This window comes from Cariama cristata, unplaced genomic scaffold (genome assembly GCF_000690535.1).
Source record: "Cariama cristata isolate BGI_N322 unplaced genomic scaffold, ASM69053v1 scaffold4811, whole genome shotgun sequence".
In the NCBI taxonomy this organism is placed as follows: Eukaryota; Metazoa; Chordata; class Aves; order Cariamiformes; family Cariamidae; genus Cariama; species Cariama cristata.
This window is the reverse complement of record NW_009597398.1, coordinates 8,857-22,058: the sequence shown is the minus strand read 5'-3', so window position 1 is coordinate 22,058 and position 13,202 is coordinate 8,857. Positions and strand designations below refer to the sequence as shown.

General features: G+C 46.4%; 2 protein-coding genes across 2 annotated transcripts; both read left to right on the top strand.

Annotated features, from left to right (window-relative positions):
• Window positions 1-529: 529 nt before the first annotated feature.
• LOC104168289 (G-protein coupled receptor 35-like) lies at window positions 530-1,462 on the top strand. The gene has a single exon (XM_009708841.1). It carries the CDS (start codon window positions 530-532, stop codon window positions 1,460-1,462), a length of 933 nt encoding a protein of 310 aa, XP_009707143.1.
• A 3,873-nt stretch (window positions 1,463-5,335) lies between these two features.
• LOC104168291 (G-protein coupled receptor 35-like) lies at window positions 5,336-6,623 on the top strand. Its single transcript, XM_009708843.1, has 2 exons — window positions 5,336-6,051; window positions 6,506-6,623. The coding sequence occupies exons 1-2, from the start codon at window positions 5,336-5,338 to the stop codon at window positions 6,621-6,623; spliced, it is 834 nt and encodes a 277-aa protein (XP_009707145.1).
• Window positions 6,624-13,202: the final 6,579 nt, after the last annotated feature.

Below are 13,202 nucleotides of genomic sequence, written 5' to 3'. Positions count from 1 at the left end.
CCCACCCCAGTCTGTCTCCCAGGCCAGCAGAACTGGTAGAAGAGTTTTTTCTTATGGATTGTGCTGGGTTTAGCTTTGGTTACTGCAATCCCTGTCTAGCTCAAAACCAAGCTAAGGGTAATTTTACCTTGTTTGCAGAGTCTGGCTTAAAGGAATTAGTGTTTACATTGCCACAGGATGCCCTCGCTATCTAGGGGGGGCTCTTCTAAGTGCTATTCCACCCTCCCCTTCAAGATCCCCCTATTTAATAAAGGCTGTCTGCCACGTCCTGTTGGAAATGTACCTTGCAATATTTACTCATAAACTGAGTAAACATAAACAAAGCTTGACAAAGGATGCATTCCAATTACAGGCTGACTGAGAAGGCCAGCTTTGTAGACTCAAATTCACATTCATAACAAAGTAAATATCTATTTAAACACCCTTTTAGTAGAAACTATGCATCTTTTAAGAGGTAGGAGGAAAGTCTTACCATGTCTTTTCCCATTTCAGGTCTCAGAACATCATACAACATCTACACATCATGACAATGAACGTGTCCAACAACTGCAGTGTCACAAATCTAGAACTGTATCACCATGTTCGTCTCATTGAATTTGCTTTGTATAACCTCATTTTCTTTTTTGGAGCACTATTTAATGCCCTTGCCCTCTGGGTGTTCTTCTTCAAGATAAAGAAGTGGACGGAAACCAGGGTGTATGTAATCAATTTAGTCTTTGCGGACTGCTTCGTCATCTGCACCTTGCCTTCCATGGCTTATTTGCTCTGGAATAAGTCAAGCCGAGATGAACTCTGCCAGTTTACAGAGGCAATGTATTTGATCAACATGGTAGTGAGCATTTACATCATTTCATTTATCTCCATCGATCGATACATTGCCATAAAGCACCCCTTGAAAGCCAGGACCTTCAGGTCTCCATCAAAGGCTGCCCTTCTTTGTGGGCTTCTGTGGGTCTCTGTGATAATCGGTGTCACCTTACAGCTTTGGCAGAGACACGCCACTCTCTGCTTTCAGAAGGATACCACCGCACCCACTGCTCTGAGCCTGCTTCCCATTTTCTTCGTTTTTACTCTTCCATTAGCAATCTTGACTTTTTGCTCCACAGAAGTAATCAGGAACCTTAAGAGACATCTGAACACAAATTCACCAGAGCAGAAATTAATCCAGAAAGCTGTTCACATTGTTTATGCAAATCTGATTGTATTTCTAATATGTTTTCTGCCAGCCCACCTTGGGATACTTGCCAGGTTCATAATGGAGAGTGTCGGAGCTACCTGTTTCCTGCTCCAGGTTATGAAGAACTTCTCCTCCGTGACAAGGTGTATTGCCACGTCTAACTGCTGCCTCGACAGTATCTGCTACTACTTTGTGACCAAGGAGTTCCATGAAGCACTTCTGCTGCCCAAACCCAGCACTGAAAAAACAGATCAAAGCCACCCTGTGCAGACACACACTTGCTAAAAGGCGGAGGGGGACACCAGATAGAGGACAGGGGGAACAAAGACCACCATACCCAAAAACCCCACAACAACTTTGTAACATCAAGAGAAGATACAGCTTCAGCATTATTGGGATAACTATTGCTCTTTCTCTCTAGGGAGATCTTTGTTAGGTTTAGCATTACCAAGTTAATTGCAATTTACACTCTACATTTCTATTAAACATATAAGTTTTTTCACAGAGATGTGTAAAAGCGTGTCTGTAATCACTGGTCGTTAACATGGCTCCATTCCACCCTCCAGCACCTGCTTGTTACTCTTACAGGTGACCCATTTATGTCTCCTTGTTTTAGTTCCTTTTGCAGCTAAAGTCAATTGATCCTTACTGCCAACAGGTACAAAAGAATACATCATGTTTCACCTCATTGTGTATTTCAGGTTGTTGGCATTATTCAAATAATCCAGTTTATTTTTAACATATTCCTTTGGCGGGCTGGGGCAGGGGGTTCAGGCAGTACCAGCATATTACTAAGTACATGGCCCTGCAAAACATCCTAGACTCTGCTGACTGCCCTTCCCCTTCAAGTCACTGGGTCAGATAGGGCTGAAGGAACACTTTTAGGGTGAAAGCAAGACTTATCCAGTGCCATAAAGGCACAAAGCCCAGGAGATTTCAGAGCTGAGTCCTCCTGCCTGCTCTCCTCCTGCTGCCGTGCTGAGCCCTGGCACAGAGACACCTCCTTAGGGCAGCCATCCCCAAGGGGCTGCTGCTCCCACCCGTGGGGAAGCCCTTTTAACTCTGTCTAGACCATTGCCACCCGTGCATTGCTGTTCCCTGGGCTGGCCCCCAGGTTCACCCTCCCAGCCACAACTCAGGGTCAGTATCACCCCCTAGCTGGACACAGCTGGATCTGGGTTTCCGCAGCTGCCCACATTGACACCCCTAACCTTTCCATGGGGGAAATGCATTTGTCCATGAGTCAGCAGCCTAGAAAAGTCAGTGGAGACAGGGAATGGGTTGACCCCCTGCATGTTATTCAAATGCTCCCTAGGACAGGGCTTTTTACTTTCTAAATACTGAAAAATCTCCAAAATGGCCTCCGAGCTCTGCCCAGGCAATGCTCAGAGGGCTCCAGGAGAGAGTGTAGAAGAGTCTTCCCTGCCCACTTACGCAGTTCCCCCTGCGCCCCACCTCTGCCTTCAGGGAGCCCACGGCTGCTGCTCAATCTGCTGTTGTCACCTTTGGGACTGCAAGCTCAGGAGACATGAATTAAGGGGACAAATCCTGAAGGAGTCTGGCTGCTGTCGGCTGGCTCACATAGATGAGACTGCAACTGCGGCATGCAACAGACAGCAAAAGCCATCAAAATGACTATAAAATACCACTGGGACGTGTTCTTAAACATATTTCTAAAGGTCCTGACACCTATGGGTTGCTCACTGCCACACCGGTATCCGTCACCCGTGCCTGGTTGGCAGTGACTGTCATTACCAGCTTGAGCTTTCCAGTGATGCTGACGAGCAGTGTTAGACACCTGGCTGCTTCGCAGAGGGCAAGCAGGCCCATAACATCTGTCACCTTTCTTGTAAAGACCCCAAGAGAAGCACGCTGGGTCCCCTCGCACTGGGCTCACTGCCATGGGGTGCATGAGAGCTGATGTGCCCCCTTGGCAAGGCCATCGGCCCCCACACCGCTGCCTGCCTGGGGCACGCTCTGCAACCTGCTCTGCACGGGCTGCTGTGCTCCCTGGGGGACATTTCGCTGCCAGAAGAGCAATTTGCAGCCATTATGGGTTTTATTTCAGAAATTATTTGTTTTCCCATGACTGAAAATATTAAATTTTAATTGCTAGCTTGTGTGAGGTGAGCAAGGAGAGCACAGACTGGGTGGAAAAAATGATGGTGAAGCATTGAGCTGATGTGGGTAGAACAACAGAGGGCACTAGAGACTCCACCGCCCAAAAAAGTAGGTGTTAAATGAAGCGCTTTTGGGGAACAAGGGTTCATTGCTGTGTTTCAGCGCTCCCGAGCTGTCGACAGCAGGCTCCTGGGCAGCTGTGCCCTGCATGGAGCAGCACCCTGCATTGGCATCTGCAGCCCTGACAGATCTCCCCTGCCAGGACGCCCGCATCTACACTGTAGCCTTTCTGAGGACTAAACTCACCTGACGTCCCACAAGAAGCAGGTAATGTCTTTTAATTCTTCCCCTCCTCTGCTTAGTACTTCAGAGTGTAATTTTTGACCTCTTAAGTGAAGCTCTAGCCGGCTAGCCACGGGTCAATCCTCAGCTGTACACAGATGCCTCAGTTTCCTCCTGCTTTTACAGCTGTTATGCCTCACTGTTTTGCAGCCACATGTGTCATTCGGGGGGTCTTCACCCCTCGCTGTGGTTTCACACCAGTGCTTCTTACCATGCCTCTTCTGCAAGTGTGGAGTCGCCCAGCTCCAGGCAGGCTGCGGCATGGGACCTTGGGAGCAGCCATTGGCTCTGTGCTTACGTGAGGGATTCGATGGGGCTGGGATGCCCAGTCCAGCCTGGAGGGCTCAGCTGTTCCTCAGGGCAGTGCTATGCATGCAGAGAGTGGCTTTTTCACTGTGGGATGACAGCTGTAGGCTGGCAGGGAATGGCTGCAGGGTGGGTGGTACCACAGTGCAGCCAAGGACCTGTAAGGCTGACAGCCCGAGAGAGCCAGGATACTGACTGTACATTAGTTCCTCCATAAATTCTACCCTAAAAATCACTGTATCCCTGTGGTTTAGGAATGCCATACCAGTTCTGGTGCTAGGGCAGGTGCTGCACTTTGCTCTGTGGTTGCAAAATTTATCTCCCAGTCTTGGACACTAAAAACAGTTCACTTAGTTCATGCAATCAGACATTCTCACTACAGTTTAGATGTTGATGCTTAGAAGCTGCTGACTTATAAGGCAATGTATTTATAAGAGATTGTAGGAATCTGGGTGTTTTCCCTTCCTACCTCACTGTAAACATTTCCTTTATGAGCTGCAGACTAAGTCTGATTCATCCTCCGCAGCCTCCTTGCTGGTAGTAGATACATTGAAATATTTAAAGGAATACCGAGAGATAGTCTAAGTTCTTGGATTTGTGTTTTCTGCCCTAGCAACATTTTGGCTTCCTGTCTTTGAACACTGAGATCAGACATGCTTGCTCACTTTCCGTTCTCTCTTTGGAGACCTGTTATCTGCTAGGGCTGCTGGTATTTGTGCTGAGTTCCTCCTCCCTAGCATCCCACAGCAAGAGGAGTGGGTTCGTGCTTAGGGACAGCCTGCCCGCAGCAGGCACCCACCCACCAGCCTGCAGCAGCGTTCCCACCTCCCCCAGGAGTAAAGCCACCTGAGCTACCCCACGGCTGGAAAGGCTCAAGTTCTGTGGAAGTTCGCAGGCCTGGCAAGACCCAGAGCAAACCCACGGAGTGGCTTCAGCAGCGAAGCAAGGGCCTTGGAGGGCAAAGGGGGGATGCTCTGCTTTGGGCTGCCCTAAAGCCAATGGCTCTCTGATAACCAAAGCGGCAGCAAAGACAAGGGACCACAAAAATTATCATTCTGCTTTGCAGACTCTTTGCTATTACCCAAACTGGGAAAACCAGGACTGGATGGAGAACAAGGCAGGTTTAACTCTGTAATAGCTGCAAGAGAAGGTTGCCTCTGTGTTTTTGTGTTAGCTGGTGGCGAGTGATAGTGTTACTTTGACGGCCAAGGGACAGACGGTGCAAATGAGCCACTGGGCCCCTCCAGGGGCTTCCTAAATATGCAGGGCAGGGGTGCGAGGAGAGGCAGAGCCATGAGAGCTGGGACACTGCAGCAGGACCGAGCCCAGAGGACCTGTCCCCACACCTGGTCTCATGTCTGCTCCCTTTTCTTGCAGAGGCGGCCCAACATGAAGAACTGCACTGAAGACGACGACACACTGCAGGATGGCATTGTGCTATTTCAACTTATCGTCTACATCCCAGTGCTCTCTTTGGGGATCCCACTGAACATGATTGCCTTCTGGGTCTTCTGCGGCAAACTCAAGAGATGGACAGAGACCAGGGTGTACATGATCAACCTCATGGTTGCAGACAGTTTCCTGCTCTTTGCCCTGCCTTTCCTGATATATTTTACCAAGTATGACCATCCCATAGACAAGCTGTGTTTTACCATACAGAACATTTACTTTACAAACATGCCTATGAGCATCCTTATCATCACCCTGATCGCGATTGATCGATACATTGCCATCAAGTTCCCTCTAGAAGCAAAGATTATTCGATCCCCACTGAAATCAGCTTTTATCTGTGGGTTTCTTTGGATAACGCTGATAATTTTTTCCTATTTGCGTCCAAAATTTCATGAAAGAAAGGAAGAATTCTGCTTTCAGAAACAATCTATTGAGCCTAATTATTCATCATTATTCTCCATTATCTTTGGGTATGTTATTCCCTTAGGGATTGTGATTTTTTGCTCAACACAAGTCATCAAATGTCTCAAAAAGAAGATGGCCACAAGCCCTTACGAGACAAAGTTAATCCAGAAAGCAATCCACACTATTTCTGTGAATTTGTCTGTGTTCATTGTATGTTTTTCACCTTTCTACATCACAGTGCTCTTGCGGTTTGCAGTGGATGTTGCTGGAGCTTGTTCTCTGGTCTCGGAAGTTAGAGCGTCTATTCAGATCTGTGCATGCTTAGCAAATTCTAACTGCTGTTTGGATGCGTTTTGCTATTACTTTGCAGCCAAGGAATTTCAAGAATTTCCTTCTCTGTTCCCTACTTGTATATCAATGAGGTCTAAGACGAACAGAAGTCAAGAGTCACAGCCACCAACAGATCAAGTCATGACATCAACAAGGTGTAGTGCACTGTAGGTGTTAAGAGCCACCGTGCTGCTGGTTTCGAGGCAGAGAGAATGGGATCACCTATAGTATTTGCGATCGTTGTAGGTATAGGCATATCTGCAAAAAGGGGCAACCCCCTCCAATGGGTCTGGTATTAACTTGAATTTTGTCCGTCTGTCCTCAGTGACTTGACACAAGCTCTGACTATTGTCTTGGATCACTGTACCGCAGCTTCAGGCGTCTCCTGGTCAAGAGGGAGAGCCACACAGTATGGAGAATCAACAACAAGGCCATTGTTTCCATCATGGGCTTATTTGTACATATCGTGCAGCTAAACATAGGAAAATGACCACACTTACATCAATACACAAATCCACTTCTACTACTGTGATATATATATATATGGTCACTTAAAAGCAAGAAAAAGCCCCTGTACTGCAATGCCAAACCTAATACATCGATGGTGCTCACATCAAAGAATTTGCCCGTACAGTGGTAGTTTCCTGCCAACCTATATAATTTTGAAGCTTGCAGCTATCACCAGGATGCAGCTATTGCTGTGCATGGAGTAAACTGCAGGAGTCAGACAGTGGCCTGAGACTATCGCCCCATTCCTGCCATATAACACTTGTATTAGCTTGTGGCAATGCCCTGGCATTTCTGAGACTAAAACCATTGTGGGTATAAATAAAGCCACTACTGCATGGAAAAACTGAGCTACCCCAAGTGTTGTGGATCACAGAACAGACCCTTAGCATTGTGTATATCAAGTATAAAACTATGAAGATCTGATCTCACTCACGTGACTACCATATGCCCTGGTGACAGGTTTGTTGTTGTACTTTAATGGGATCAAATCTTCGGTATCTTCAATGGGTGTCCTGCCTGGTGAGAGGTGATTGCATCTGTCCGAGTTGTCGCAGTCTCACTCTGCAGGAGTGCTGATGTCCAAAAAACAGCAGTGAGCAACACAAAGCAGATGCAGCCCTGATCCCTCCGTCATCATCCACAAACGGTTTTCAGGGGAGGTTTGGTGAGAGTGGGGTGTGTAAGGCCCTTCTGCAGTGATAGGGCAGACCCACAGCTGAGGGCTTCTCGGCATTGCGCTGTGTGATGAAGCATTGCTTTGGATTTGGGTTTTTTTCTCTTTCAGCAGCTTTGACAGTGCACACTGGGGGTTCAACATCTCTCCTGTACCTCATTTTGAGAAATCTAACTCTTTCCATGAATTATACAGAGAGCCTTGATCTAGCTGGATCCTGGACCAGACATGAGTTTTAATGTCTGGCTTTCCAGGTACCAAATTCCTCTATAATATCTGTGCTTGCTGACTATGCACCACATGTCCTCCCACCCCACAGGGAAGTGACAACAGAGCAGCTCAAAACATTTAAGCCACAAAGGGAGGTCTTTGGGCACCAGAAGGAAGTGACCCATAGAGAAATCTGGGCTGAGAGGTGAGCCAGTGCCAGGGCGTGACTACTCTGTGTTTATCTGCATAGAAATCTCATCTAACATTTTACCACATAGTCACTTCAATAACTTAAAGTCAGTGTGGGAAACATTATAGAGTTTTTAAAATGCATGTGATAGCTTGGTTTCGTGGTCCTTGACTTTCAGTGTCTTCTGACTTGTAAACCCCTAAAACATTCTTCCAGGCACTGCAAACTCATGTTCTGCTCATTTAAACTTACAGACAATTAACTTTCTTAGTGACAACTTACAAATACTTCCTCTGACAAATAGTTACCCTGACAAATACTTCCTCTGACAAATAGTCACTTTCTAGTTTCTGCAGACTGTATGCTGAAACCACTGGCTTGACATTGGCCAAACAACATAGGAAACAACTATTCCCATCACAGAAAGTCCTCCCCATCCAAACGTTAGATCTATCTGCTTTGTGTCAATACTTTGGCAGAGGCTCCAGCATGATGGAAGCTGCAGTGCGCAACTGTGGCATAAAAATGGATGAAACTACTTAGGTCATTCGGTTGTTCATTTATGTCTCAATTTTCTTCTTTGATGTATTATTTAGTGCTCTGGCATTACTGGTATTTCACTACAAGCAGAGCAAAAGGGCCGTGTGTGTTTGTGACCGACTTAATCATGGCACACCGTTTTGCCCTCATTCTCCCTTTTAAAGTCTCTTTTCAAAGACAGGAAAAGATACAAGAGACAAATAGTGCCTGATCTTAAAAAACATCTGTTCCTTAAGGAGATGCAAGAGTGTTGTCACCTTTGTAGCTGTCAGCAAATATGCTGCAATTAACTATGCTCAGAGAGCAAGAGGCTTAGGGTCCCCATTAGCCCACTCTCCTTTATGGTGTGCCGTTGATTTTCATGACAGGCATCACTGACATGTCCAGGTAAATGGTGTTCAGCAAGGAAAAAAGATTTCTGTTCTCAGAAACAGTGCAGAGGGCTTTCAAAAACGCTTTTAGCTCTGGGATCCTCAATTTTTATTATTTTGAAAAAAGATGAAGGTTGATTCATACCAATCTGCTAACCTCCTGTGAATCCAGAAAGCAAACAACCTACTTTTTTTGCAGCTCCAGTCATGTTTTCTTCTTGTTAACAAGGGGCACCTTGTCCAATTTACAATGGGCTCCAATTAGGTCGTCTACTCTGAAACACAAAACAGTAATGCTTTTTTTTGTGCATGTGGCCTCACAGTATAGCAAATACTAACTGCTGTTGAGATGCCATTGGCTACTGTATTGTAATCAAAGAATGTCAGAGCGCTTCCTTCTTACCCAAGCCTATAGGTTTTAAATCAAGGAAGGATCACAGACAAAGCACTCTATTAAACTAAACAGCTGCTGTGGCCTCACCCCAGCCAGCAGCTAAGCACCACACAGCCGCTCGCTTACTCCCTGTCAGTGCCAAACCCAGTACAACAGCTGTGCTAAAGATTTTATAGTTGGCATTCCTATACATAGCCAAGCTTACCACGTATAGAGCTGCATGAAGTGATTTTTTTTTTTTCTTGTAGGAAGCAAACCGAGGTCTCCCACCATTCATGTTCTAAATTTAAAAAAATTAAATATTCCTTTTTCATATTGTAAAGTGGAAATTTGTTGACTTCACAATCCGTGTCATCATGAAGTAATATTTGTTGTTTGTGCTGACTGCTACAAAATAAAAAAGGAAATATATTTTGCAAGTGAAAATAAAGCTATCTCACAGTAATATATCTATAAATAAATATTCATTTATTACCGTTATAGATCAGAGTCCTCTATTATTAACACTAAACCTATACTGGAAATTGTAAGAGGAGACAGCTACCATGATTTAAGATCCGCCTTACAACAAGATATTTATAGTGCAAACCAAAGATGAGCAAGCAACTTTCTAATTACCTGAAGGCGTATGTATTACCTTGGACAAAAATTATTATCTGGTTTACATGTCAAGTTATAATGATATTTATGATGGGTTTCTGACACCTTTCTTTAGTCTGAACAAAACCTCAACTCCCTGAGTGCTCCCAGTAAATGGAACAGATGAGTTATCAGGACCTGGACCACAACAAACTACCAGCCATCATACAGCACTGGAACAGCAATCCGTGAGGACAGCAACATGGTTATCCACAAATCTTTCCCATTTCCTAGAACAAGAGTCTGGCTAATGATAGTAGGGCACAGCAGTCACAGTCCATCAGCAGCTCCAACAAGCAGGGCTGGACCACTGCATTCTGCTAACATTTCAGCAAGATGTAATCTCTTTCTCCCCTCAAAGAAAAAGATGCTAACGATTGCTTAAACTCTAAATGAGCAAATTAATGCTGCAGTGAAAATTTAGGTTTGAGAGAAAAAAAAAAAAAAAAAGCATGGAAAAGCCTGCAAAATAATCCAGAATCTTGCTTCTAAGTGAGTGGCCATCAGATTTAGCATTTTTGGCCCTTCTAAGCAGGGAAGGTAGGGGCTTGCATAAGACAGTATTTTGCTGTTTGGTGGCATTTGGGCAGGCCTGAAATCTGAGTTCTCATCAGAGGTTTGGGCTCCAGCAGCACTCCTTTCCCGGGGGCTGAAGGACACCTACCGGGGAGTTCTGCATTGTCGGGTCCTGCTTTCAGGTTTTAGAGGTATCTCTGTGCTTCTGGTTTCTCAGTGCAGTGCAGTTGTTCCAATTGTGAGCATTGGTCTCCAGGGGACTCTGCAAGGACCGAAGCAGTGGTAGGCAGCTGGGAAGCACAGGCTTTGCCATGCCCTGCATGGTATGTTTGCACAGAGATACACGGCCAATCCTTTCAGTGGTGGTGCTGCCGGAGGATGGAGAGGGCTATAGTACAGAGAGCCCTACGAGTGCGTTATCTGCCACGGCTCAGTTCCTGTGTGGTGCTGAGGAAGGGGAAAGGGGAAACAGTCTCAACAGCCAGTGTCGGTCATTGTGTGAGGCTGATGCAATTAGCCTGACACTGCCCTTTCGCAGGCTTTCCATGCTTAAAATAAGACTGACACGCTCTGCTCCCAATCCTGTAATTCTGTTTTGGTCATGATCTGCTGTTGCAACATCATGTCTTCCCGTGAGAAAGCCAGGAAAAAACCCACACGGGGCAGATGCACTGCAGAACCCAAATGCCGCAGGGTAGCGTGGTGTCTCCCTCACACGTGTGGAGCGGGCACCGGTACCTCTCTCACCTTGCCGGAGCCCCTGTCCCACTGTGATGTGCCAGCGGCTGCAGCCAGCAGCGCAGAGTCTCTGGGAGGCAGTGGAGACAGAGATCTTCCCTTGCAAGGAAAGGAGGCAGGAGCCCATCAGACCTGACCTGTCCTGGCTATTAGCAACCTGTACCAGGAGCACAGGAAAACCTCATGAGAAGGGCTTTCTTTGGCTGGGAAACAACCTCAGGCAGGATGTCAGGCAGAGCTTACAAGGGAAGGAAAAATGATTGTACAGAACAGAAATAAGTCTTAGAGATCAAGAAGTGTAAAGATCAAATAGCTCTTGGCAAATTCTTCCCTTAGATATGAAAAGTTACCTATAAATTACAAGCAAAGAAGTGAGATCACCCAGTACTGCTGCTGCTAAAAACAACAAAATTGTCCAGGTATGTCCTGAAAACTACTTGATTACTTTGTCACAGCTTTCAGTAAGGATGAGGAACCCGAGAAATCCAGAATTTTAAAGGAATTGGCACATGAAAGCTCACACCAGCAACAAGGCTTTTAAATAAGTCAGCCAAAATAGGATCAGGGGGCTAAAGATCACCAGACACAGTCCCTTCTCTAAGATGGGGGAAGAAAGGGAAGGGTCTGGCCAGTAACAGCTCTACTATGCTCAGATCTGAAAAATGTGCGGTTTCACAATACCTCTGAATAACATTAAATGGGAGGGAACAAATAGAAAGGCAAAAGTTAAGTGGTGCTTCAGCTTACAGGAGTATTTTGCCCCACTGGCTTCTTTCGCTAACAAAATCAGTTTTCCAGCCAAGGTGTGGTAGACCCTGGTGTCAGTAAAAGGTCCTTTGGAGCACGTTGCGAACAGTAATGCCCTTTGTAGAGGCACTGGTACTGAGCGGTGCCGTAGGGCCCAGGACTACCCTACCGGAGAGCTGCCAGCAAGTAAGTGAGAAAACAGCGCGAGTGTCACCTGCACTGCGCCACATGGTGACAGCAGTCACCGGGCTGAGACAGGCTGAGAACGGCAGAGGCAGGGGAAAATACCAAGTGAGCATCATTGGTCCATGGCAGAGGTGGTAAAACCTGCAACGGGATGGAAGAAGGGGACCATAAGCTGCAAGACCCTAGAGGGTGGCTGATGGGGAGCCAAGGTGGAGAGAGAAGCACGTGGATCCTGACCCAGTGGTGTCCAGGAATCAGACAGGGACCCGAAAGTCACACCAGGAGACACATAAGTTCTCCGCAGATTATACTTAATTGTAGCTTTGCCTACTGGTAGCTGGTGTGGAGTTGCTCTGACATATCCTGGTGCACCTGCTGGTCACAGCCAGCTGCTTTGTGCCTGGTGACACAGTTTGTCCCTCTGTTAAAGCCTCAGCAGGCTGATGGGAGACATAGCTGCCCTCATCTGGTGACCACAGCACCAAACTGTGTATGGGAAGCATCACACTGGAGAGGTGCTATGAGCTGAGCTCCCTCCAGGCTTGATTTTGACTGCTCATGGTTAATACCAGTAGTGACTGCCTTGCCGTAGACAATAGGATTGTGTGGACAACACTCGAGGGTGATGCAAAGTAAAGTGTTTTCTGTACAGTGGTGAAACTATCACAACTCAAGAGCTGGACGACTTTGAAAACTAAAGTACTAACAAGGACCATGACATGAAAATTATGGTGGTTGGGGATCAACAAGCTGGGTGTACTAATAGGTCAGTAACTACTTATAAGCATCCACCAAGAAGCAGCCACAAGAAAGACAAAAGTAGTCCCTGGAAACTCAGGAGAAATATTTAAGCTAAGCTTTATACTGCTTATACACTAGTAAGGAATTAATCTCAAAGACTGACTTGTAATGCACAGACAGACAGTGCAGAAATACTCCTAAAGCTGCTCTAAGATGTCCCGGAAAGTGAGAAAGGGAAACGTGATTGCCCAAGACAGCAATTCAAGGTACTAACAGCAGAACCTTTGAGCTTGTTGATCAACTTGTCTGAACTCTTCTTCTAAATGGGTTGTAATGGACAGGCAAGGAGGAGCCCCTGGCCAGCAGGCGCCTGAACCCACGCAGCAGTCACAAAGTCAGCAGGTCACAGGGTCACGGTGCCACCTTTTCTCAGAATTGCTGGCTGATGAGAGCTATGGAAGGCAAGAGAATTACCATGATTCAGAGTGAAACCCAGTTATAATAATCACAAAACTATCTGCAAACTATGGGAATGGGACTAGGGGCCCGCTGGGGCTGCTCTGTCCTGGGGCTCAGCAGTGTGACAGCAGGCGGCAGTCCCCGCTCCAACCCCA